This window comes from Heteronotia binoei, chromosome 1 (assembly GCF_032191835.1).
Source record: "Heteronotia binoei isolate CCM8104 ecotype False Entrance Well chromosome 1, APGP_CSIRO_Hbin_v1, whole genome shotgun sequence".
NCBI lineage: Eukaryota > Metazoa > Chordata > Lepidosauria > Squamata > Gekkonidae > Heteronotia > Heteronotia binoei.
The window spans coordinates 238,696,075-238,723,701 of NC_083223.1; the positions used below are offsets into that span (position 1 = coordinate 238,696,075).

At 42.0% G+C, this 27,627-nt stretch overlaps 1 protein-coding gene across 1 annotated transcript in view; it reads left to right on the plus strand.

Annotated features, from left to right (window-relative positions):
- PAPOLG (poly(A) polymerase gamma) overlaps positions 1 to 27,403 on the plus strand; it is a 46,879-nt gene extending 19,476 nt beyond the window's left edge. The window contains exons 12-22 of the mRNA XM_060249617.1: positions 5,054 to 5,138; positions 6,241 to 6,294; positions 14,539 to 14,658; positions 15,267 to 15,376; positions 17,352 to 17,473; positions 18,041 to 18,216; positions 19,320 to 19,429; positions 19,517 to 19,752; positions 22,172 to 22,225; positions 24,234 to 24,346; positions 25,826 to 27,403. Coding sequence (XP_060105600.1) covers positions 5,054 to 5,138; positions 6,241 to 6,294; positions 14,539 to 14,658; positions 15,267 to 15,376; positions 17,352 to 17,473; positions 18,041 to 18,216; positions 19,320 to 19,429; positions 19,517 to 19,752; positions 22,172 to 22,225; positions 24,234 to 24,332 — 1,166 coding nt within the window. The 3' untranslated portion in view covers positions 24,333 to 24,346; positions 25,826 to 27,403. The remainder of the gene's footprint in view (positions 1 to 5,053; positions 5,139 to 6,240; positions 6,295 to 14,538; positions 14,659 to 15,266; positions 15,377 to 17,351; positions 17,474 to 18,040; positions 18,217 to 19,319; positions 19,430 to 19,516; positions 19,753 to 22,171; positions 22,226 to 24,233; positions 24,347 to 25,825) is intronic.
- The last annotated feature ends 224 nt before the right edge of the window (positions 27,404 to 27,627 follow it).

Here is a 27,627-nt window from a genome sequence, read left to right on the forward strand (position 1 = left end):
GACTGGAACGTAGCAAATGTCACCCCCATCTTTAAAAAGGGTTCCAGAGGAGATCCGGGAAATTACAGGCCAGTCAGTCTGACTTCAATTCTGGGAAAGTTGGACAGAATGAGTTGGCACATTGATGAACACAAGTTATTGAGGAAGACTCAGCATGGGCTCTGTAAGGGAAGATCTTGCCTCACTAACTTGTTACAGTTCTTTGAGGGGGTGAACAAGCATGTGGACAAAGGAGACCCAATAGATGTTGTTTACCTTGACTTCCAGAAAGCTTTTGATAAAGTTCCTCATCAAAGGCTCCTTAGTAAGCTTGAGAGTCATGGAGTAAAAGGACAGGTCCTCTTGTGGATCAAAAATTGGCTAATTAATAGGAAGCAGAGAGTATAAATGGGCAGTCTTCACAGTGGAAGACAGTAAGCAGTGGGGTGCCGCAGGGCTCAGTACTGGGTCCCATGCTCTTTAACTTGTTCATTAATGATCTGGAGTTGGGAGTAAGCAGTGAAGTGGCCAAGTTTGCGGATGAAACTAAATTGTTCAGGGTGGTGAGAACCAGAGAGGATAGTGAGGCACTCCAAAGGGATCTGTTGAGGCTGGGTGAGTGGGCGTCAACGTGGTAGATGAGGTTCAATGTGGCCAAGTGCAAAGTAATGCACATTGGGACCAAGAATCCCAGCTACAAATACAAGTTGATGGGGGTGTGAGACAGACTGGCAGAGACTGACCAAGAGAGAGATCTTGGGGTCATGGTAGATAACTCACTGAAAATGTCAAGACAGTGTGCAATTGCAATAAAAAAGGCCAACACCATGCTGGGAATTATTAAGAAGGGAATTGAAAACAAATCAGCCAGTATCATAATGCCCCTGTATAAATCAATGGTGCGGTCTCATTTGGAGTACTGTGTGCAACTCTGGTCACCGCACCTCAAAAAGGATATTATAGCATTGGAAAAAGTCCAGAAAAGGGCAACTAGAATGATTAAAGGTTTGGAACACTTTCCCTGTGAAGAAAGGTTAAAACGCTTGGGGCTCTTTAGTTTGGAGAAACGTCGACTGCGAGATGACATGATAGAGGTTTACAAGATTATGCATGGGATGGAGAAAATAGAGAAAGAAGTACTTTTCTCCCTTTCTCACAATTCAAGAACTTGTGGGCATTCGATGAAATTGCTGAGCAGTCAGGTTAACAATGATAAAAGGAAGTACTTCTTCACCCAAAGTGTGATTAACATGTGGAATTCACTGCCACAGGAGGTGGTGGCGGCTACAAGCATAGCCAGCTTCAAGAAGGGATTGGATAAAAATATGGAGCAGAGGTCCATCAGTGACTATTAGTCACAGTGTGTGCGCGTGTGTGTGTGTTTGGCCTGATCCATGGCTTCTCTTATGTTCTTATATTCTTATATGCAATAAATTGGTTGCTCAATAAATTACAATACCCTTTGTTTCAAACAATTTTATTAGTAACATATGGTAATAAATTTCAATTTCTTACATTATTACTTTTTTAGCTATCCCATATATTACTTTCTACCCACCCCTCCCCCCGTTACTTGACCCCCGCCGGTGTTATATACTTAAAATTTTAATATCAAAGGTACCCTTAATTAATAAGAACCAAAATTAAGATCCTCCTCCCTCTTGTACTTAGTCATTATCAAAAATTGTCCAATGTCCTTTTATTTTCCATTCTTTTTCTACATATCTTCTGAACTTTTTCCACTCCATCTTAAATACTTCTAAATCATAGTCTCTTAAGGTTTTTGTTAACATCCATTTCACTCCATGTCATAACTTTTACAATCCAATCCCATTTCTCTGGTATTTTTTCTTCCACAACTGCGCATACAATGTCCTAGCAGCTGAGAGCAAGTACCAAATTAAAGTTCTATCTTCTTTTGGAAATTTTTCCATTTGTAATCCCAACAGAAAAGTCTCTGCAACTTTGTTAGATTTGTATCCCAAGATCTTAGAAATCTCTTGTTGAAACATCTGCCAATACTTGTTTGCTCTTTCACAAGTCCACCACATATGGTAGAAAGAACCTTCATGTTTTTTACATTTCCAACATCTATCTGGCATCTTATTGTTCATCTTTGCCAACTTTTTAGGAGTCATATACCATCTTTACATCATCTTAAATGAGTTTTTCCCCAACTTTATTTTCTCCATTATTGCAAACATAAAGTCCCAATTCAAATTATCAAAAGCTTTCTCTGCGTCCGCAAAGAATAATGCAACTTCCTTTTCTGGATGTCTTTCATAGTATTCTACAATATTTACAACAGTTCTAATATTGTCTCTTATTTGCCTTTTAGGGAGAAAACCCGCTTGGTCTTCCTTTATAAAGTTTATTAAATATTGTTCAGCCAGTGTAAAAAATTATAGTCCCAATTGTTTATTCCATAGAAATTTATAATCCTTTTGTCTAATATACACTTCTTGTAAACATATTATATTACAATTTTGGTTTTTTATCCAATGAAACGTTGCCTTTCTTTTTTCTGGTGAATTTAGTCCATTTACATTCCAAGATATCAATTTATAATCCATCATGGTGCAAATTCTTTATTTTCTTCATAAAATCTGCGCAGTTCCTGTGTATTTGTGATTGTAATACTTTTCCCTTGAAGTTCAAAGCTCAAACCTTCAGGTATTATCCATCTGTACCTCATTCCATTGTCACATAGTTTTTCTGTCAATTTTTTATATGCCTTTTTGTCAGTTAGAACTTGTCTTGGCAGTTCTTTCATAATTCTTATTCTACTGCCTCCCTTTGTCCATGACTTTTCAAAGTTTTTATTCATGATCTTTCCCACAATTTCTTTTGTCATAAATCTTATGACCACATCTCTTTGCAGATTGTTCTTTTTTGCATAGAGTGAATTTACTCTATACATATAGTCATACATATTTCTATTCCCTTCAGGATCTTCCTCCAAAAATTCTGCAATTATTTTTATTATGTATTCTTTCAGGTCTGATTTTTCATTTTCAGGTACACCTCTCAGACGAATCTGAGTTTCCATCAGTTTGCAGTCATGAATTGTCACTTTTTCTTGTAATTTAACAAGGTGGAATCATGTGTTTTCACTCTCTCTTCCACTTCTTGTACTTTCTTTGTTATTACCACATGTCATTTCTGAGATTCTCTATTTCTTTTTTTAATTCTTTGAGTCCTCAATATCCTTTCTTATTTATTTTTTTAGAGGCAGTTATCATTTCTTTCACCCCCTTCATTATCCTAGCTTCCATTGCATCTAATTGGGCTTGCATTTTCTCTATTGAAGCAGACCTAGCACGAGTTTGTTTTGGGTCTGACATGTAAAACAAGGTCAAATTTTGATCTCACCAAATTAAATTTGAACCATCAGGTTTGATAAAATGAAGCTTGCCCTTTCCAGTGCACCCAATTTCGCTGTCCTCTGAGCCTCCCAGGCTCAGATATTAATGTTCAAAGTTTTTATTTCTCCCAAAATGGCGGTCGCAACTTTTGCTTCACTTTAAAAATTTTTCCTTTTTCCCTTTTACCAGTTCAAATCTTGTTATCTACTATCCAACAGTAGTAATTTTTTAATTGCCGAATCTGTTAACTCCATCAATTTTTAATGTCCCAATCACTTTAAAAACAATGTTAAAACGTAGTCCTCTCAACAACAATGACCACAGATGTTTCTCTCTGATATTGATAAATTACAATACCCTTAATAGGAATATGTACAACAATTAGCGATAATGTGCAAAATGTACCATATTGAAAGATGGAAGCACCTTATCTAATTTGGAATGTGGACTAAATCCAGGATTAAATGAAGCAGTAATGTGAAAGGAAGATTAGTTATCATAGTATCAGATTGCAGAATGCAACATTCTTCCTTTTGGTGGTTCATTGAATGGTTGAAGCATATACCAGTGTAGAAGATTTTTTAATTGAAATGGAGAATAAAGTAGTCCGGGGTCTTTGTTTGGGCTTTGTGGACAACCAGAATTGAGTGTCTTTTCCTGCAGTTAATTGTCATATTGGTCTCTGTTTTAAATTGGCATGAAGTGTTTACAATATGCTAGTGACAGTTCTTTATGTTCTTGAGTTATTTGTAGTTAATGTTACTCCTTCCAGGTTATTTTTGTCATATTGAAAGAAACATACAAGTCTTGCTAAACAGAACAGCTTGTAGTAACTAGTGCTTGTTTATTTTTCCATGTTCCACTTTTGCTCCTTATTTTGAAGTTAGAAACGATTACCTCCAGGATTATTCAGCCATGCAGTATGTAAGCATGGGGTTCCTTTGGTTAGCATGGATTTGTCTGTGAATTTTGTCCTTAGTTTGGTCCTCACCTGAGGGCCAACACCCTAATGGCAATGTCTATGGCATTTACCTTCAGCATGGCCACAGACTGCTGAATGATGAAGTACTGAGGGCCCCTGAAGGATGCCTCTATGCTACTCATCTGAAGAGAAAGCAATTCTGGCTTTCTTCTGTTCACTCAGTGCCTGGGAGGTGAGGAAAATGCTGCCATGTTCAGGCTCAGTGATGGAGGTGCAGTGAACTGTCTCCGTCTATGTATCCTGGAGGGAATTATTAAAAAGCCCGTTGAAGAAAGTATAGACAAGGGAAGAAAGTATGCACAAGGAAGAAAAAGCAACCTGGAGGAGGTAGAAAAATGAGAAGGAGAAATAGAGTTCCCTGTAGCAGAAAAAGACCTCACCTATATTAGGGTATGCCTCTAACACACTGTGTTGATGTGATCTCTATACAACACATAACCAGAAATAGGGAGAGACAGTGGCCAACTGTCTGAGTGGATAGAGGTGGGGGAAACACTAGATGGGAATGCTAGAGGCCAAATGATGTGTGCCTGTGTTCTACATCAAAGCTGTATATAAATCAAGTAAGTCCCCGGTGTCTGAAGCACCTAATTGCTTTTGGTTCTAATCCCAGTGTTCAAAATTGCACAAAGTAATTGTTTTGCCCCCTTTTCTGCTCTTTGATGTAAACCGATTAGTTTTATTATTGTCCAAAAAGAACTTACATGGTGGCTTCTTATTTCATCAGGTCTTATAGTTACAGATGAGGTTCTCCAAGGAAAACAGGAGTGGTCAAAGCTGCTTGAACCGCCAAACTTCTTCCAAAAGTACAAGTACGTAAGACTAGCTTTGTTTCCAAATCTTTGTGTTGACTGGAGTAAAACTATCTAATCCAGTCACCATTTCTCCCCACCCCACCCCGTTCCCTCTTGTTTGGTGTAGTGAGTTTGGTGTAGAGAGCCAGTTTGGTGTAGTGGTTAAGTGCGCCGACTCTTATCTGGGAGAACTGGGTTTGATTCCCCACTCCTCCACTTGCACCTGCTGGAATGGCCTTGGGTTAGTCATAGCTCTGGCAGAGGTTGTCCTTGAAAGGGCAGCTGCTGTGAGAGCCCTCTCAGCCCCACCCACCTCACAGGGTGTCTGTTGGGGGAGAAGATAAAGGAGATTGTAAGCCGCTTTGAGTCTCTGATTCAGGGAGAAGGGCGGGGTATAAATCTGCAATTCTTATTCTTCTTGTAAGGAATCTGCCACAGACTTGTTCTGCATGGAAATTACCTGTCATTTGAAGAAATCAGACCTGGAACTATCCTGCTTTGCTAAGAGTTAAAGCTGTAGGTTTGTGATGGCATGATGGTTTGCTCTGTGGCAAAAAGGAAGTTAAATGTCATTGTTTCTCTTCTCTACCTTCCCAGAATGTCTCTGATGGTCAAAGAATTAATGCATGACCTCTTACAACAAATTAGCTTCTGAAATGTATTCTTTCCAGGTGTCTAGCAAATGTTACTAGTATTCCAGAGATTTCAAGGTTAACTAGTGGCTATTCGCCACAGTGTGTGTGTGTGTGTGTGTGTGTATGTATGTGTGTGTGTGTATATATATATATATATATATATAAATTTGCCACTGTGTAACACAGAGTGTTGGACTGGATGGGCCATTGGCCTGCTCTAACATGGCTTCTCTTATGTTCTTAACTACAGAAGTAATGCAGCATCTGTACCGTGACTACTGCAGTCCAATGAACAGAGCCAGAAATGAGAGGCAGATCCATAAAACATTTCCAAAGTAGTTGGCAGTGAGACTAGGAAAGACTGTATGGGGGATACATGTCTAAAGGAAGGGCTTAAGACAAAAAGAAGTTTGTTTGTTTTGGAAAGATATTGTACTTTCTGCTGTCAGTACTAATTGGATATTGGCTATCTGCATTATTTCCAGGCATTACATTGTATTGACAGCCAGTTCTTCAAATGAAGATCACCATTTGGAATGGTGAGTCTTTACCAATCATCACTATATCTAGTAATAAAGTGCATGGGTCCTCTTAACAATCAGAAAAGCAGTAAAATAGGCCACCCACAGAAAAATGAGTCTGAACCTAATCAGGTATAATAGATAATGCAGAAAACGTTACCTTTGTTGTACTCCAAAACAGTGTTATAACCTTCTGAGTCCCTTCCCATCATTGGATGATGTCTGGAGAGCATTGAATGTTGAAAGCAGTTGTGCAATTAAAAGGAAAAGTTGGTGATGGGGAGAAAACTGGCTTCCACAATCTCCTGAGAGCACATAGAATGCATGAGGGGCAGGGGAGAACCACCAGCAGATTGGGGCTCTGGGTGACCTAAGTTCGAATCCCCGCTTCTGCCCTGGAAGCTTGCTGGATGACCTTGGGACCATCAAAAACTCTCAGCCTTGCCTGCCCCACAGGGCTCTTGTTGAAAAATGAAGGAGGGTGAAGCTGTGTTCTAAAAGCTGCTTTGCATACAGACTGGGGAGAAAAGTAGGCTATAAATAAATCTATGTAAATGAGATTTCAGAAGAAGATGGGATTTCCAAATTATCTCTTCCTTTGATTCTTCATAGGGCCCCCAGCTTCTTACTAATTAAAAATTTCATGGTAGAGTGCCTGTTAGGAAAAAGGTAGCAGAACCTACCCACAGAAAATGCTTGTGCACACTGGAGAGATTCCTTAGATGTGCAGGAAGATACTGGTTTGTACATTTAAGAAACAAGACCAGCATTTCTCTGCCCAAGCAACTTGATGAAAAACATGCTTCTTATTCTTAGAGTTTTGAGTCAGTTGAAGGGGGTGGAGGGGAGCAGGGAGAGACAAAAGTCAGGGGATTAGTCTGCTTGAATTTATAGTATCTTGGGGGAGGGCAGGAGATTTGGGCCAGGCACCCATGCAGAATCACAGAATTCAGTCCTGGGAGGAATAACTGGAGCCTGTGGACCCAGATGCTTTTTACTATTACCATGTGAATGTTTTACATTTTTCCTTTTTTGCATATTCTCAGCGTGCTAAATGCATAGAGAACTGGAAAGTTTGCAGTCTCCCTGCAAGTGGGCTGTTGAGTGCCACTTTGAAACTGTAGTTCTTCTGTGACTTGATAAACATCAAACTCTTCTAAATAGCCCAGGCACATGTACTTTGAAGTTCATTGTAATCCCGTTGATGCGCAGGGATAAAAGTTTCTCAATATGGATAAATATCATGACAGTGTGCAGCAATGCTGGAATTGCAGCAGTTTGGTAGAGTCCTGGGCAAATGTGTTGAAAGCATTTAATACGAGGATAAGCAGCTGGAAATCTTGAGACTGAATCTTTCTATGAAATAAGAACATAAGAAGAGCCCTGCTGGATCAGGCTAGTGGCCCATCTAGTGCAACATCATGTCTCACACAGTGGCTAACCTGTTTTTCTGGATGGCCAACAACAGGGCATAGAGGCAGAGGCCTTCCCCTCATGTTGTCTCCTGGCTCTGGGATTCAGAGGCTTAGTTCCCCTCAGTCACCATGGCTAGTAGCCATCAATAGACTTGTCCTCCATGAATGTATCTAATCCCCTTTTAAAGCTTTTTATTCTTATGGGCATTTCTATATCCTCCAACAGCAAATTCCACTTTAATCACTCTCTGTGTAAAGTAGTATTTCTTTTGTCTGTCCTGAACCTACTGTCCATCAGCTTCATTGGATGCCCTTGAGTTCTAGAATTTTGGGAGGAGAAAAAAGTTCTCTCAACTCTCTCCACCCCAATTCATAATTTTATAAACCTTGATCTTGCCCCCCCCCCCCAGTCATCTCTTTTCTAAACTGAAAACTCCCAGACTCTTCAAGCTTTTCCTCATAGGCAAGATGCTCTAATCATCTTGGTTGCCCTTCTCTGTACTTTTCCCAGCTCTGCAATGTTCTTTTGGAGATACAGGGACCAGAACTGTACACAGTATTCCAAGTGAAACCACACCATAGAGCTATACAGGGGCATTACAGTATCGGCTGTTGTACTCTCAGTCTTTTCTTAATAATCCCTTTTTTGCCCTTTTCACTGCTGCAGCACACTGGGCTGACACTTCCATAGAGTTCCTAGAATGTATTATCTGCCCCCTTTCTACATTGAAGATGGTGGGGTCTGTAGGGGGTAATGTTTGTGGACAGGACATACTGGCAAGTGGTTTCCAGGGTATGTGTGTATGAGGGTGAGGCAGTGCATCCATTTTATACCTGCCATTCTCTCCAAGTAGTCTTCCCTGGAATGAGTTGTTCTGTGCTCTCAAGCTTTCTGTTCTAAAGAGAAATCTATTACATTTTTGGAAAGACTAGACATTGCATGATGGAAGGAATTGGAGAAGGTTCAGTACTGTCCTTGTCTGAGTAGACTGCCTGGCATCCACAGAAATATTGCTGTTCCCTTTCTCTGATAATGGAGGAGGCAGTACAGGATGGGTTGCTCTTCCCACAAGCTTCATAGACAGGACTGTTTGGTTAGTGCTAGCTTCTCCAGTAGCGTCTTAGAAATCAACAAGATTTTTGGGATATTATCTTAGACTCTTGAAAGCTTATACTCTGAAAACCTTGTTGGTCTCTAAGGTGCTACCGGACTCAAATCTAGCTGTTCTACTGCAGACTTAAGAGGCTATGCTCTGAAACTATTTGGATTAGGCAAGTCTTTAAATAGCTAGTGTTGGAATTAATATCTCTGTTTCTAGACTGTCTGTTCTGAAGTCATGTCTTTTTCTCTATCAGAACCTTTTACTTTATGTCTCCCCACACCCTTACTTGATCTTTGACTGCTCTTTTAAAAAGCTTTCTTCAGGAAAGGAATTTAGGACTTACAGTTTGTGGAGGAAGACTGCCTCTGCAATGCTCACAAGGTCTAGTCATCCTGGTTAACTTGAGTGGCATGGGGGGGGGGGGAGGTGTCCTCTAACAAGAACTTAGCAGGGCCAGCCCTGCCACTAGGCAAACTAGACAATTACCTAGAGTGCCAGCCTTCTGGAGGTGATGAATTGGGCACCCCGATGTGACTTGGTGACGTTATCAGTGCTGTGGGGGGGGGGGTGTGCCAGAAGTTAGCTTTGCCTACAGTGCCAGACAGTCTAAGACTGGCCCTGGAACTTGGGCAACTGACCTCTCAAAAAATCCTTCAGCCCAGCTGTCCAATATGCAGGGAATTGATTGCCAGTGGTGAGAATGGCCAGCTTTCCTCCCCTTGAGCCACAAATGGAGGTAGCCATGTAGAAGGACTTGAGGCTGGAGCTAACAGCAGCCAGATGAATAGAAGGAGTCTTGGTTCAAAGAGAGAGAGGTGCCGCAGGCTGATTCAGACCCTCCTTTCCACTTCCTAGCAAGTTCCCCCCCAGGGATGATAGCATCTTGACGACACTCCATTGCAGTAGTGGCTGAGATTTCTCAGGCTTGCCTGACTCCTGGCAAGATGGTAGTATTTTTCTGTTTGACCACCAGAGGGCCCCTTACAACTAATGCATCTCTTGACATTTTCTCAAGTAACAGTACCTTCTACTTTAGACTTTAGCAAGTGAATCAAGAAAAAACACTAAAAGCTACAAAGTATTGTAGATGTAGGGCCTTATCCTCTCAATCTGTCTCAGATTTCTCCCTCCCTCCCACCTTCCAAAAAGTCTTAAAGGTACTGAGCTACAGCTCTCCCCTCCCCTGTCTGCACGCATTGTCTCTTGTCTCCCATGGATGTGAGGGCAATCTGGCTGCGACATCTGTCACCCCATTGATTGCCAGAGTCTCTTGTCTCCCCCCACGCTTTCTCATTCACACAAGTAGAATCAAACCAGGCCTCCTCTTTCTGTCCTGCTTCTGTTTAATGGAGACTTGTTAAAACTACTTATTCTTCTGGTCAGTGGGAAGATTTTTTTCCCTACTGTATGAAGGTGAAGAAGTAGAGTGGTCAGGGGATGAATAGTCTTCCCCTCTTGAACTTTTCCCTATGCAGTGTTCAAGTGCTCTAATTAAGACCCTAGTATCCCTTAATTAAGACCCAGGAGCCACACTCCCCTAAAGGTAACAAGAGTGCTTTCAGTTGTCTGAGATTGTCAAATGTGAACTGGTCTCTTCTGTATCAGAAAAATTATTTTGGGAACTGTTAAGTTTTATCCTTTTTCCCCCAGCAGCCCTCTGTTTCCTTCAGGTGTGTCTAGCGAATGTGCCTGTGGTTGACTGCAGCAGTCATGTTACCAAAGAATGGGGACTGTTTTCTCATACTGTATTTTTCCTGTTTAAATCTTGATGACCCTGCAGTCTTATCTGTTAGGTTTTCCATTCCATGGTTTGAGGGTTTACTCCCTCTTTCCCCCCACTTCAAACCTGAGCCATTAAGTATCCTCAGTATTCACAAAGTCATTACCTATCAGACTCTGTCCTGGAAGCTAGCCAGTGGTTTTCCATGGCAATGGAAGATGGAGTCATGGCCTATAGGCACTTCTGACTAAGGAACTGGAAGAAGCACTTGTCAGATCCTTAGAATGGATGACAGAAGGCAAACCAGGTCGAGTGCATATCCAGAGCCAGCACATGGGAGTCGATGAACTGGGTGATTGCCTAGGGTGCCAACTCCTGGCAGGGGTGGAGGACAGGTGTCCCCCTCCCCACTCACACCATCCCTAAGCCTCCCACTCATTTTTTCTGAGCTCTGAGGGATCGGAGGAGATCCCCCGATCCCTCAGAGCTGAGAAAGACCGGCATTTTAACATCTACATGCACCCCCTTGCCCAAATTGCCTGGAGGTATGGGCTTGGTTGCCACCAGTATGCTGATGACACCCAGGTCTATCTATTGATGGACGGACGGCCTGATGATGTCCCAGAAAATCTGGATCTGGCACTACAAGCCATGGCAGGTCGGCTCAGGCTGAGTAGGCTGAAGTTGAATCCAGCGAAGACAGAGGTCCTTTGTCCAAGCCATGGCGGCCTGGGAAGGGAAATCCCCCTACTGGTTTTTGATGGTGCACCACTGGAAACAGCGCGTACTGGAGCCTTCTTTATCAATGGAGGCCTAGATAGCAGCCACTGCTAAATCCGCCTTTTTTCATCTTAGGCGGGCGAGGCAGTTGGCTCCCTTCCTGGAGCGTGATGACCTGGCAACAGTGATCCATGCAACAGTCACCTCGAGGTTAGACTACTGTAATGCCCTCTACATGGGGCTGCCCCTGTGCCGAACCCGGAAACTGCAGCTAGTGCAGAACGCGGCAGCCAGACTGTTGTTGGGACTCCCTAAGTGGGAGCATATACAGCCTAGGCTACAGGAACTGCACTGGCTGCTAATTGTGTACCGGATTCAATCCAAGGTGCTGGTTATTACCTTTAAAGCCCTATATGGCAGAGGACCTGCCTAACTTAGGGACCGTCTTTCCCCATATGTTCCCCAGAGAGTACTGAGATCTGGCTTGCAAAATCTGCTGACAATCCCTGGGCCAAAGGAGGCCAAGTTGAAAGTTACAAGAGAGAGGGCCTTCTCGATTACAGCTCCCCACTGGTGGAATCAGTTACCAGAAGCGGTACGGGCCTTGCGGAGCCTTAACCAGTTCCGCCGGGCCTGCAAGACCACCCTCTTCCAGCTGGCTTTTTAATGTGGAATGTTACTGTCGTCATAAAAACTGTGTTATATCAAAACCGTAGCACTAAATTAATCTGTGGTTTAAATTGTTAGTTTTAACTGTTGGTTTTAAATGTAATAGTATATTTAATTAAGAAATATAATTATGATGTAATTGGGGTATTTTATTATTATATCATTGTAATATCTGTATTTTATGCTATGTAAGCCGCCCTGAGCCTGCTTCGGCGGGGAGGGCAGAATATAAATTAAACATTATTATTATTATTTCCCTTCCCCAGCATCCTCCAAGGGCACTGGGGAAGGGAAAGGCCAAGTGATCCTTTCAGTTCTGAAGGATTGGAGGAGCTCCCCTGATCCTTCAGAGTCGAAAGAGCAGCATTTTCTTTCCCTAGCGTCTTCCAAGGGCTCTGGGGAAGGGAAAGGCCAAGTGATCTGTCCCTGTTTGGCCTTTGCATGCCACGGGGGTGGGGGGGAGCGTCTGCACAGAAGGCTCCCCAAGAGGAGTCCTCCATGCAAACGAGGCCATCTGTCCCCGTTTGGCCTTTCCGTGCTGTGAGAGGGTCGAGGGGGGGGGGCGTGCATTTGCACCGGCAGTGGGGGGCGGGGATTTGCCTGGGGCTGCAAAAACCCCAGCACTGGTCCTGTGCATATCTCCAGATTCACCAGCCTGTTTAGGATTATCCAGATACCAAGCAAGATCTGCCATTTCTTCCTTCCAAACAAGCAGCTTGAACATCAACAACCAGCATGACTTACCGGTAGGAAGCCACCTCCTTCATCAAGACTGAGTGGAAACCTCCACAAATAAGTGGTTGAACTATATCTAATCTCTGGATTCCACTCAGTTTGTTTGTTCCACTGCTCAGATCATGACCAGCTGGCATACATGCCTTAACACTCAACAGCATGCAACATCTTCTCATCATAAGGACCATAGAGCCTGTGCAAGGACAGCACTGGAAGCTCATCCAACATTATATGATTGGAGCAGAGAGGGGTGTGCCTTGGGCTCTCCAACCATATTTGTTTGCAACTGATCCTGCTGAGGATAGACAATATGACCTTTGGGGCACTCATTAGCTGGAAGGGGGTGTCCTTCAAATGGGCTGATCTAGCTTCCCTTACAGCTATGCACAGCACCAGCATCCACAACTCAGTGAATTGTCTCAGCCTCCAAGACCTAGGTCCAACCCAGATCTGGACATCTTCAGATCCACATGAAAGAGGTTTGGGTTTGCTTCCCTGTGCTACTCCAGCAAACCACAGTTCCCAAATTGTTACTTCTGCTTTCCCTTGGAACAAGCAGGGGAGCCCAGTGCCGGACTAGTCACCAGACCTTTGTGCTTTACTATCCAGATCTCTTCCAGCAAGAGACCTCAGGAAGATCAGATATGTGAGCTGGGTCATCCTAGTGGTTCCGAACTGATCTTGGAGGCAGTAGATTTTGGACCTTATTTAAGCTAGCTGCTTGTCCACCATGGCTCATTTCTAGGATCATCTCTGTCCAAATGCAGTCTTGTCCCACCAGTCATTCATAAACTTTTACCCTGTTAAAGAGATTGTGTGTGAAAATTTGGATAAGAACATAAGAGAAGACATATTGGATCAGGCCAACGGCCCATCAAGTCCAACACTCTGTGTCACACAGTGGCAAAAAATTTTATATACACACATACACTGTGGCTAATAGCCACTAATGGACCTCTGTTCCATATTTTTATCTAAACCCCTCTTGAAAGTGGCCATGCTTGTGGCCACCACCACCTCCTGTGGCAGTGAATTCCACATGTTAATCACCCTTTGGGTGAAGAAGTACTTCCTTTTATCCGTTTTAACCTGTCTGCTCAGCAATTTCATCGAATGCCCACGAGTTCTTGTATTGTGAGAAAGGGAGAAAAGTACTTCTTTCTCTACTTTCTCCATCCCATGCATTATCTTGTAAACCTCTGGATGTTACTTTCCCTGCTGATTAGTTAGACTTCTACCACAGACAGAGATCATAGAATCATAGAGTTGGGGAATATTAATTAGGCAAGTGGAGGAGAATATTAATTAGACAAGTGGAGGAGTAACTTGTCCTGGATTCCCTCAACTCACTGTGAAATGGTTCTTCATGGAAAAGTTCTGTTCGTTCTCTAGTTGAGGGATGGCACAAAGCCATGTTTTTCTGCAAAAAAAAAAAAGTCTGGAATTGGTAACTTTTAAAAACATTGCCCCTAATACTCTTTTGTCTTCAAATACTGTAGCAACCTGAATTGAGAAAGTCTGCCTCTTACTCTATACAGTCAAATATTGACTGTTGATACCTGATATTGAGCTGAACTTTCATTTGGAGATATATGTAACCAGAACAGTTCTTCGGACTTCTTTGAGAATTCTTAAGATTACTCTACATGCTTGCATTATTTAAAATTTTCAGTTAGTTGAGATGAATTGTTAAATTCTGGGCTTGTGAAACTGGAATAAAGATATCAAGAGCTATGCACCAACCAGCAAAGCAGATGTACTCAATGTGTATCTTGGACTTATAATGTCTGTTACGTTTATCATATTACTACTCACTTGGGCCACATGGTGTCACTGGTTGTTAGAAGTACCTGACCACCTTTCAGCAAAATTATTAATTGAATAATGTTTTATTTCATAGGGTTGGCCTAGTTGAATCTAAAATCCGTGTGCTTGTTGGGAACTTGGAGCGTAATGAATTTATAACAATTGCACATGTAAATCCGCAGTCTTTCCCTGGGACCAGAGAACAATACAAAGAGTGAGTTAAAAGTTTTGTGGGTTTCTTTCACCATGAGGCATGCATCATCTAGTGGGGCAGAATTTCATATTGGGCAATGTGTATTTGGTGTTGTAACTTTGTTGAAGAGGAGGATTAGCTGAGGGTAGGATGCTTAATCTTTCTTGCATCTGCTAATTGTCCCTGAAAATGTCCTTTCTGTGTTGCTCCATCTTGCTAGGTTTATTCCAGCATTAGAGCCCAGGGAGGAGAAAGTTAGTAAAGAGAAGTAGCATTTTACAGGGAGGCATTTATGTGTTTGGAGGAGAGAAGGTTAAACATTTAATTTAACTTAATTTGTGATTTATACCCCGCCCTATCCCATAATCCCCTTCTGATTCTCCAGTACAAGTAGTCCCCAGTTGTGTTAGCTTAGCAGAAACATGAGATTACAACCCCTGTGTTGCCTTCATAAAGGGTAGTTTCCATTTAATGCAATAACCTCTAGAGATCTACCAAGGATACCATCATTATAAATAAGCAGTAGAAAAACTAACTTGTATTAAACAATGCTTACAACTGCAGTACTGGCGCTTTCTAAACAGTCACTACCAAATTACATGTGGTCCTGGGTCATGCTGTCGTTTCAGGAGCAGCTATGTATCCATGTGGTTCCTTGGAATAATTTTTAAGAAAGTGGAGAATGCAGAGGGTGTGAATATTGACCTAACCTATGATATCCAGTCATTCACAGATACAGGTAAATCTTTTTTCTAAATCCTGTTCTGAGCAGCATAAGATTGTCCACTGAAGTGGAGCTCTGGTTATATGTCTTTAAACAGCCTTCATATAAACTAGCCTGCTTGCAGAGGAGGGCAGGATACAAGTCTAAATAAGCAGTGCATATACTAACTTGGTGGATCAAGACCTACTGAGAGTGGGGGAGATGCTTGCACAATGTCTAATTTTAGTTTCAAATTTAAGTGCTCTCTAAAATAGCATCTGTCTAGAACAGGGGTGTTGAACTCATTTGTTATGAGGGCCAAATCTTCAACTTGTCAGGCCGGGCTGTGTATCATAAAATGTAATTCCAGGTAGGGGAGATAACTTTATATAAAGAACACAGACAAACGCATAGCCTATTCCTCCTCACTGGCTTGTTGAGCCTCAGCCAATGGAAGGAAGAGAGGCTTGGCTCAGTAGCTCTGCTGTGCAGTTGAGCAAGCCTGGCAAAGGAAATTGTGATGCAGAAGGCAGCTAGAGAGAGGGAGAAGAAAGCAGACAACAGTGAGTTGCTCATGGACCTGATAGGAGCCCTCTGGGGGCCTGTTTTGGCCCCTGGGCCACATGTTTGACACCCCTGGTTTAAAAGATAGGAAGCAGCATGGCTTCCAAACAACTAAACACTGGTAATATCCACTATGTGTTTATTTAGTTGATAGTGCTGTAGCAGTCTGGCAATATCATTCTAATGATCTATTGAAATTATAATTTGCAAGTTTCATTTTTTTAGGAGTGGGGAGTGTCTAGTCATTTTTGTTGAGGAAGGGGAACCTGTTTTCCTTCTAAATCACTAACAAAAAAGAGCTATCCTCTGTTAAAATGAAAGCTAGGAACTAGGACACGATTGCTATAGTGATGTTATAATGTGACTACAGTTTTAAAACAAAATCCTTCAGTGTGTGCTGCGATAAGGAAAATGGCACTGATATGAGGGTCCTGCAGAAATTCATACCTTCCTATCAGTATGGTTTCCAGATGTGCTTTTATAGCAGTCTTCCCTAAAAGATCATACCCAACCAGGTTTAGGAAGCAGTACAGAGTAAAACACAGAAACATAGATCAGAGGCATATGGCTGCACAGTCATTATCCTTACCTGGGCTTACATAAAACCAGGCTTAAAGGTCCAGATTCTCGTGGGAGTCTATCCCTGATGAAACAGCAGTATTCTCCCAGTGTTCACCCCATGTTATGAGGTTTACAACATAGAATAGGGAAGAGGTAGCATATGTAATAGCTTGCTCTTACTGCGTTGTTTTGTATTGTTGTAATTCCATTTTCTTCATTGCTTGACATGTCTGATACTTCCTTGCATGATTCTAACTTTTGTAATCCTACTCCTATTGCATCAGGTGTCTTGTGTTCTTTGACGGTATTGCTCTACACTTTAATTTGCTTTGAGTCTCAGGTGGTTTCTACATTGGGATGGGCTTGTGTGATTTCCCCATTGCTGGAGTGGCTGCAGATAAAGCATAGCAGCATCAGGGCTCCTTTGCCCCAGCAGTGTTCCCCTCAAAAAACTTTTGCAGTTTTTTAGAAAATCATCACTAGAATACATTGCTATATTGTAACTATGGGTGACACGGATCCCCTGAATTGCCAGCTTTCATTTTTAAAAAATCCTTGTTCTGCCCTGTTGCAAAGATGTTGCTTTCCTCTTTTCCTCTTCAAGGAAAACAGCATTGAACATGGAAAAGGTAACCCATAGAGAAATGGTAAGAAATGTAGGATATAAATTGACATAAGTGTGCATTATTCTAAGAGCCATTGGAACTGTTTGAGAACCAGAGCTTGGGTGATAATGTACATGTGTGGAAATACAGTACTGTGTTTTAGCATAGGTCAGAGCTGCATAGCTGTGTGCAGCTTTAGCTGCAGCAAAAGAGATGACTGTTTGTATTGTAGTGTCTTCTGCTTGCGTTGCAGAAAAGCACTCAATTCTTTCGATATTTAGTTTACAGGCAGGCAAATAACATCAACATGCTGAAAGGTGGTATGAAAATTGAAGCTACTCATGTGAAGAAGAAACAGCTTCATTATTACTTACCCACAGATGTCTTGCAAAGGAGGAAAAAGGTATTATCAAACTTCTGGCTTACCATTGAATACTTACTAATTGAATACTTACAAACAGGGGTCATTCTATAGAAAAATAGGTGGTGGAGCTAGCATTATTCATTAGCATCTGCTGCCCCCCACCAGGTAAAAGCAACCCAATGCAAGAAAGGAGAGCCCCGAGTGAGCAAGGCCTACTTGGGCTGGCTAGATATCCAGCCAGCCCAAGCAGGCTCCACTCACCTGGGGCTCTCGCTGGCTGCCCACCTCCACAGTCAAAATGCCAGCAAGCCTCCCCCCCCCCAAAAAAAAATCACATAAGAAGTGGAGGGGTGGTGTGGGCTTCTCCTGGGGTTAATGAGGGCTACTGGGTGTGTGGCAAAGCTCCTGAAAGCTGGCTGGCTTCTGCTCTCCTAATCCAGGGCTTGTTATGCAGCTGCACCTACTATTCAATGGACAAGGTAGGTGGGGAGGAGGAGAGGGGAACCCTCAGAAAGGTTCAGGAGTTGTGCTCCTGTGAGCTGCTGCTGAATTCGAGGCCTGCTTACAAGTTTAGACGTGCAGCAGAGTGCTAACCTTTTCTTGCAGAGTATGCCAGACATCAGTCAGAACACTTGTGGGCTTGTGTTGCAAAGATCATCTGTGGACGAAGGCTGCTTGGATGGTTACAGGGACATTGATGTTGGAACGCAACACAGAGCCGCTCCACCGTTCAACCGAGCGACCGAACTCTGCAGTACTTCTGCTTTGAAAGACACCAGAAGGTGGGCAGGCTGTATGAGAGTCACAGTGAGACCTTTTGGAGCAGGGTTGAGGAGTTTCCCATGTTGGGAATCACTGGTTTTGTGGTACTTTGAAGGCTGACGTATTAGAAATACTGGTTACTATGTTGGAAGCCTTACTGCTCATTAAGCCATTGGAGTGCTCAGCTGCTCCTGTGTCAAATGATGTCTGGTGTTGGATTCTTTTCTATCTGCTCCCTTCCCCAGCATGTGTGTCAGGCACAGTGTTGGTTACAGGAATGGTGTGGTCACCATCTTGCTCTGACTCCATCCCACATTGGTAGGCTGGAGAGTGAAGCTTATGACTTGATTACTTTTTATACTATCATCACACTGGAATGTGGACCCTCTGTATTGTTGAAGTGATGCTGAGATAGCTGAGAGTGGGGCTTAGACTAAGGAGTCTGAGCTGTGGTTAACATGATTCTTGCTTAAGGTGTGAGAGGACAAGGGAATTGGATGGCTGTATATTCACAGGACTGGGTTTTTGCATGTATCAAGTTCCAGTTTCAGTCCATGGCAGGATAGTTCTGAATTGGAGATGAGTAGAAGATGTTGGGGAAAGAATCTTGCTTGAATCAAGCTGGAGACTGCTGACTTTCAGGCAGTTTCTTACCCAAATGACTCAATGGCAAAGCATTGCATGCAGAAGTTCCCATTTTTTAAAAAAAACAGGTAGTAAATGAACTGAAAGACCCCTGCCTGGATATATTTTAATTTTCTTTTTGTTAACTTCTAGTCTGCCGTATCCCACAAGTGGGCTCAGTGTGGATTACAACAAACTTAAGCAATAACAATAAGCAATAAAAATTAGAAATAAATTTAGACAATTAAAACAATAAAATTACTCCATTTCAGGTGGAAGACAACTAATCAGGCCATAGTGCAAACAGAGCTGAAACTGATGATATATCAATAGGCCTGATAAACTGTGGAATATTGCGACAAGGGAGGCCAGACTTGATGTACTATCTGCTGTCAGAGTAGACAATAAACCTTTGTGCTGGTTTTAGTAAGCATTTTATGGTAGTATCACGTAAGCCCTGTAGTACAGATCATAATTCCATGAGCTTTGTCTTTAACAGAAATGCTACTCTTCAAAGAACCACCATCTTCACAAGTCGGGAGAAACAATCAGGCTTCACGCAGCCTTCGCTTCCTGTACCAGGGGCATCCATTCAAAGGACTGGTTTACGTATGTATTGGGGGGAGGAAACAGTGAGGGGTTTCTTTTGCAGGTCTGTAAGTGAGTCTCAATGTGGCTTTTGTTTACTTTTGGCAGGGTTGGATTCCGCAGTGGTGATGGAAGCGGCTCCACCTCCAAGTGCCTGCAGCAGCAGCATCTCCACGGTTGTAGAGCAAAATACTGTTCCTCCAAAAATTTCACCCATCTCTACTCACTCCCCGCAGCATCTGAACACATTAGCTGCTATGGTCTCTAACAGTGCTTCTACTCAGAAGAGAAGCCACTCGCCTTGTTCAAAAGATTGCCTTAAAAAGCTGAAAGATGGAGGAAAGGTAAGAAGTTCTTGGCACTCAGAAGTTGCTTGCTTTGCTTCATGGCAGTCCCAGTGGAAAGGGGGGCATTAGGTGGAAGGTGCTAGAGAATGATGCTTGAAAAGCCACTGCCATTTTGTACAAAAAATATACAAAGTTAGATAGACCAGAGATAATCTCCTATCTAAACAAGTCAGCCGGACTTGGTGAAGCATAGGCTGTCTTTCAGGGTTCAAAGTTAAATACTGTATCCGTGTATAGGTTTGCAACTTTAAGCAGAGTAGGTTTTTGCTGTTGAATAAATTTTCTTAATAGAGGGCTACCTTATGTTTGTAACTATTTGGGCTTTTTAGAAACATAGAGCTGGAAGGGACCTCAAGGGTAATCTAGTCCAATGCAGGAAATCCACAACTCCCCCACCCACCACTCCCCCTGTGACTCCTGCCCTACTTCCAGATGAAGGCAAAAAACAAAACAAACCATCCAGGATCCCTGGGCCAATCTGGCCTGGAAGACAATTCCTTCCTGACCCCAAGTTGAGATGAGCATTGCCCTGGGCATGTAAGAAATCGCCACATGACCCAAGCAGTAATTCATCCCTTCTGTCCTCGCTTTTATGAACTGCCTAAGTCATTAAATCTAACTTGTGATGAAATTATATTTAAACAAATACATAAAAATCTTACTGAATATTGGCTGAAAGGAATCCTGACTTCTGGGGGGAAAGAGGATTATTTATTGAAGGTTGATACCATTCTCTCAACAGAGTGGGCTCAGCAGTATATGACATTTTACTTACATTTTATATACACTGAAATTAGCACCTGAATTGTTTTAATTTAATGTTTTAACAATATTTTATTGTTTTACTGTGGATTGCAAGCCGCCCTGAGCCTGCCTTGACGGGGAGGGCGAGATATAAATAGAATAAACCTAACCTAACCTATATCAAGAAATGTTAAAAACAATCCAGTTGTCTACGTATACAGATAAAATACAGAAATCTTGAAACAAATCTTGTATCTAAATAAGATTGAACTTGGTTTGGTTAACTGCCTGTAATTGGGGATTTTGTACTATGTTGAATTGTAGCAGTGCATCTGTGGGGGGGGGGAGCTATCACCCTTTTGGCTGTGAGCTCCTTAGCTTATTTTAATGACCAACTGCCTAACATATATACTCCCCAGAGTAAACTCTCAAAGAATCTAATCCTCAAAGAATCAAATTAGTTTCTTGTCTCACTTGAAATACCACCTTTGTCTTAATTCCTGTGGAGCTGAAAAGGGGCTTCATCAAAACCAGGCTGAGGCCAAACTTCAAAATGGTGACCAAATAGTGTTGCTTGGTTACAAGAAGCTTAACATAACTAAGTGAGATGCACAGATGAGAAGGCAACACCACTCCAGAGGGCCTCAGACATTTTTTGTCACTCCTGCAAGTCCTCAAATATTTCTTTCTTAGAACTGAGCTTGCAAACACTTATAGTTACGTTCCTATGCAGACTGACTTGGAAAATAAGGGCTAAATGTTAGGCTTTTTAGTTGGGTCTGGGTTCCCCAGACTTGATTCTCATCGCGTCACTAAATTTCTTGAAGTTCATTTACCAAACACCCCAGGTCCCTGATTCTGGTTGGGACTGTACCATGGGTAAAAGATGATCTTAAACAGGCGCGTGGCCACAGGGGGGCCTGTGGGGACACTGCCCCTGCCCAGTGTCATCAGTGGCAGCCAGAGCCAGGAGAGCTGAGCAAGACACAGTGCATTGTGGCAGAAAAAGCAACAGGTGGAGAGGAGGAAGGTAGAGGAAGCCATGAGGAATGGACTTGGGGGGTGCAGATGTAGCTTCTGGCTGCAAAGTGCCAGGGTGGGAGAGAGGGAGGGAGGTGGAAGGAAACCCCCCTGCTTGCACGCAGGTTGCAGTCTCTTCTTCACTTGAAAGTTGTAGGGTTGGCTGCCTCAATTTGGCCACATTCAGAGCCTCCAGCTTTTTCCTCTACCCCAGAAAGTCTCTGAGAAGCAGCAAGCCCCACAGTGCATGGAAAAGGGCGCCCCCTGACTTTTTGAAAAGCCCCTTGAGTTGTAAAATCCTGGCTAAGGCCCTGGTCTTAAAAGTGCCCTGTGCCATTTCCCAATCCCAAATAGCCCAGAGGGGTGTCTGCGCCTTTGTGGGACTGCACATGTACTGTGGGCAACTTGTGAAAAATCTGATGTCATATTTGGCCCTACATGCCATTGGACATAAGAATTTCTTCAAAATGGATGTGCATAGGATTATGCCTCAGGATTTTAAAAAGGTAGCAAAAAATAAATCACCTCATCCCTCTGCTTGTAAAGCCATTCATTTCAGACAGTAATTCAGCTGTTCCATTAACTTGTTCGTTGTTCCTTGCACTGAAATGAAAGTAGGATCTTCTTGTTTATGTATAATTTTTCCCTTCAGTGTAGCCATGAAGACTCTGTTCCTGTTCTACCTTCTGACACATTGAGATCTCAGGTATTGTCAACCTACATTTATTCTTTCTTTAAAAAGACTGAGATGTATTTAAATATAGTTGCTCTTGGCACCTAAAGGTATCTTGCTTCATTGTTAATGTAGAATAAAATATTTTCAGTAAAATTTGCATATGTAGATTTGTATTCAAATAATATCAGCTCCGTATTTTATAGGCGTCAATAAACCAATATCTAAGTATTGTGGAGGGTCTTTTGGTGATTTCTCCATTACCAGTGTGTCAGCACAGTGTTGTCTGTCAAAGCTTTTATGTGTTGTCAGGGGGCTGAGGATGTCAACCTGGAAAATGTACAGTGCTCTTACAGGTTGCATCTTGCAGATAAAACTGCTTGCATCCTCTGTGACTCGAATGTCATGGTTGGGATGGTTTGGTCTTGGGATGCAGTTGGGGCTGTGTTGTATGAATGACTTTCAGTTGGTGAGACCTGATGAAACGAACAAGCCCTTCAAAGGTGTGAAACCCACCACACTGAAGCTTGGCAATCGCCATTTGTGGCTAGCATTAATTGTAATTATTGTGAATTATGGTTTTATTGTACATTGTATTTATATGCTGTGAGCCGCCCTGAGCCTGCCTCGGCGGGGAGGGCGGGATATAAATAAAAGGTATTATTATTATTTATTATTAGTTCTATCTAGCTGGGCAGGTTGTTCATGTGGGTCTAGGAGGTGATAAATACTTCTCTGAGCAAAGGTGTAGTCCTGGCCATTTGGAAAGAAGCGGTCATGAGACACCTTCCTCAAGAAGGCATATCGGGACTTGAATGAAAAAAGTAGCACCTGATGGCTAGCACTTTATTTGGGCCAAGGGCCTTAAGCTTCAGACAGACTTGGAGGAGGCAAATTATATAGCCCCATTTCCGGAGTTGCTGACTTGGTTGGGAGTGGGGCTGTTGTACTTTAATGAGGCTGCCATTTCATGGGTTCATAATTACAGAAAGTGGTTCTGGGAGCTGCTGCTCAGTTCACCAGCTTTAAAACTGTGGGCTCCCACTGTGGTTTATCTTGACTCCTATGCTGTTTAGCATCAACAAAAGACCATTGGGGGGGCGATTGTCCTGGGATTTCAGATGAGGTGCCACAGATATGCTGATGACACCTAACGGTTGGATAGAAAAGGTCTATCCCATATCGTTCAGCCTGCCTATTAAGGTCCTGCTCTCTGTGCTCCCACCTGATAGAATTAGTGGTGGTGCTACAACTTTGAAATGCTTTCCCACTTGAAGCTCACCTATCCTATTGTCATTTAGGGATGAGATTAAAAAAAATTGCTGCCCAGATTTTTCATTGAAGTTTGAGTTATGATTTTGTGGCCAGTGCAGTATTTTTATAACTTAAAATTTTATGAGCACTTCTTACTACCAGAATAATGCTTTTCTGATGTTTATGCCCCTTTATGAGACAAGTAATTTTATTGCTGGCTTTTGATGGGTTTTTTTTAAGAAATAATAACTTTTATTAAACCAAAATCAAAAAATACAAAACAAAATAGCAAAAAGAACAATGTAGCCTTACAATCGAAGTAATAAAATATATATTAGAAGTTGTGACCAACAATTACTATCCATACTAGATTAATACAAAGTCTCCATATTTGATTGGTATTTTACGGTAGTCATCAGAAGTTTTGGAATTAACAAACTCAAAAAATACAAACCATTTTTCTACAAAAATGTTCTCCATTTCAGGATTTTTCGTCAGTAGTAACTGAGTAGCAAGTTTGTCTTTGATCATGAGGTCCCAAACCTTTGAAAACCAAGTTTCAATACTAGTTTTATTAGACTTCCATATGGTTTTTGATGGTTTTAAAAATCTTTTTAATGCTTTAACTTTTGGCCGCATTGACAGGACCCTAGAGAGGTGGCCTATAATTTTTTTTAAAAAGAAAATGGAAGAAAGAAAATACCTTAATGGCCTACAGCTGCTTTGATCTGTTGTTACAATTAAATTCCAGAATGCTTGGTTTAACACTCGCATTTATCTTCTGTAGCGACTTTCCAGTAAAGAATTGCCAGATTCATCTTCTCCAGTTCCTGCAAGTAGCGTTCGTGTAATTAAAAACTCCATCAGACTGACTCTTAACCGGTAGCGATGCCTCTCCAGGTAAATAATAGTAGTACTGCAGCATGAAATAGCCATGAAAAAGAGCTCTATTTCAGATACCTGCCTGGGATCAAATTATTGTAATGAGAGCAAGTGTGGGGTAGTGATTGAAGCATTAAACTAGGATCTGAGAGACGTGGATTTAAATCTCCACTCTGCCATGGATGCTTGCTGTAAAATGGAAGTGAGGAAAACAATGCTATAAACCGCTAATTTGTGGAATTAAGTGAGGTAAAGTAAAAAAGGTAAAAGTAATTCCCTGTGCAAGCACCAGTTGTTTCTGACTCTGGGGTGACATTGCTTTCATAATGTTTTCATGGCAGACTTTACAAGGTGGTTTGCCATTGCCTTCCCCAGTCATTTACATTTTACCCCCAGCAAGTTGGGTACTGATTTTACTGACCTTGGAAAGATGGAAAGCTGAGTCAACCATGAGCCAGTTACCTGAACCCAGCTTGAACTCGGGTCGTGAGCAGAGCTTTGATTGCAGTACTGCAACTTACCACTCTGTGCCACGGGGCCCTATTAAGTGGGATATATATGTCTAAATAAACATGTTTTGTGTGATAGCCATGGCGGAGACCTTTATCTCATATGCCTATCTCAGATTTAATTACTGTAACTATACTCATTACTATGTAACCAGGTAGAGCCATGGCTCAGCAGCATAGCAGCTGCATGGCATGCAGAAAGTCCCAAATTCAATCCCCGGCATCTCCGGTAATAAATAAAATCCAGTAGTAGGTGATGTTATAGACCTCTTCATAAGACTCTGGAGAGCCACTGCCAGTCAAAGTAGACAATACTGACTTCGAGGAATCAGTGGAATGCTATGACTGGGACAGTGATGCTCTGCATTCTTGGGGGGGGGGGGGCTTCTAGAGTTCTGGCCCTGCTGGTGGATCACCTGATGGCACCTGAGTTTCGGCCCTGTGTGACACAGTGTTGGATTGACCATTGGCCTGATCCAGCATGGCTTCTCATGTTCTTAATGGTCTGATTTAGTTTCACATGGAGAGAGTTTCTGCAGCTTACTATAAAGACATGAATGTAAAAATGGTACAAGGTATACTTTCCAATGTCTCACTGACACCTCCATTCAAAAGGTCTCAATAATAGGGTTGAAAAATACTTTTTTTTTTTTGGACTCAAAATGTTTTACAATCAAATCTCTAATTCTATGCCTTTGCCAAGTACCATTCATAAAGATTCATGGCTCCATAATGGAGCACATACATTGTCTACAGAAAGTCCCACATGTTCATTTTCCAGGATCTTGGGTATCTGTGGTGGGAAAGCCTTTGCTTGAAATGTAGGAGAGATGTTGTGAGTCAGAGTAGGAATTCTGAGCTAGTTAGGTCAGTAGCCCTTCTTTGTGTTTAGATTTTGCAGATGCTAGTGGCTGTCACAGCAATAAGCTTAACTATTCCTATCCTTTAAAAAAAAGTATTAATTTTTTGTAAACGTCTTTCCTTGCAGGTCTTGAACTGTCGTAACTGTTGCAGAATTTTCAGACTGCTCTCCACAATGAACCATAGCCCTTTGAGTGTGCCTCTAATCTTGTTCTCTTGGAGTCAACTTCATTTTCACTGTACAGATGCACAGCTTTATTTTAAGTTTTGCATTTGAATTGTTTATCTTGAGTAGAACTTTTTTGTTACAGAAAAATACCCCCCCCCAAAAAAAATTCTTGTGCTTATTTTCCTTTAAAAAGGGCATTGGAAACACAGACTGCTTTGCTCTGCTGTAATCCCACTTACTTCAGTGGGAGTATGCAGAGACGGATATGTTTCAAAGCCATCTTGTCCATGCAGACTCTATCAGATATGCAAGGGGAGTTTTGTGCCTCCTCATGTATGCTGACCCCTTCCAGCTGTGATGGTGGTGCACAGGGAGAAGCAGCTTCAGTGCCCGCCCACCCCTGGTGCCATCTTTACATCCTCATCCTGTCTGTGGAGCTTGTGTTGTAGTTTTCACAATACAACCATGTAGCCCTGTAAATAATCTGGTTTCCTGAAAATCAATAGTGGCTCAATGGGGTGGTTTGAAGATAGGAAAATGTCATGGGGGGAGGGCCTCAAGCTGCTTCCTGGACACCACAGTCACAAGCAAAAGAGGACCAGCATAGGTCTGGGAAGCACAAAACTCCCACCATGCATCTGGTTCCTCATGTCCACAAGGACTTTGACTTTCTAACATTACCCTGAATCTCCTTCATAAATACATTCTGTTGCTGTAATCAGGGAATCCACAACTTACCAGACAGGAGACTGGTCTACAAAACTGATGTTTGTTGATGGGCTTCATCTGATGGTTGTGAACTTGGGAGTGGAACAACTTATGAAGGATCTGTGTATTTGTGTTGAGTGTATTTCTTTCCAAAGGCAGTTCTGTTACAGAGCATGGCACTTAACATTTCTGCACTGTCTAAATGTCTTCCATGGAGGCCCATGAAACAGAGTGCAATCTGGCCCCAGTTAAGCACTTTTAAGTTCCATTGACTTCAGTGGAACATGAATATGATAGGACTCAAAATGCTTTATTTTTGGCTGGATTATACTTTGGTTTCATAACTGAAAATTCAACCTGACACTGAAAATTCACCACAATACTGAAGTGCAAATTGATGTCATATGAAAATTGGAGCTGTAAAGGATTGAAGCCATAATTCTGGCTTTTGTGTCATCTGCTTTTTAAAAGCCATTCAAAACAACACTCCATATCTTGACCACAATACATAAGCTCTTGATCTACCCCCTAGCCCACTTTTTTTTTCTGTTAAGTGTAGTTAGGGTTTTCTGCTTCTGTAGAACTTTGGGTAACTTAACTAATTGCTCAGTTCAAAATCATCACAGTGTTCTGAAGAAGGGATTGTTTGTGGAGAAGAATCTGCCAAAATGGCTGCTAGTAATGTCGGGAACAAACACAGTTTACAGAATTCTGGATTATTATATAGTGTTTCATTAGTAATAGCTGAAATATATTTTGTAAAAAAATGTGTATTTAAAGTATTTTTGTATGTATTGAAAAAAAGTCATTTTCAAAGAAGCTTTAAAATGTTGTCTGGAGGCTGGTTTGTTCGTGTGGTTGTGAATTTTTGCGGAGTTCTTTATCGCAGTTCAGAAGGGTTTCTTGAAGGAAATTCATTTCAGGGATGCTGGTGTTCATAGAAAGTCAAAAAAGTAAAGGTAAAGGTAGTCCCCTGTGCAAGCACCAGTCATTCTCGACTCTGGGGTGACGTTGCTTTCAGAACATTTTCATGACAGACTTTTTTACAGGGT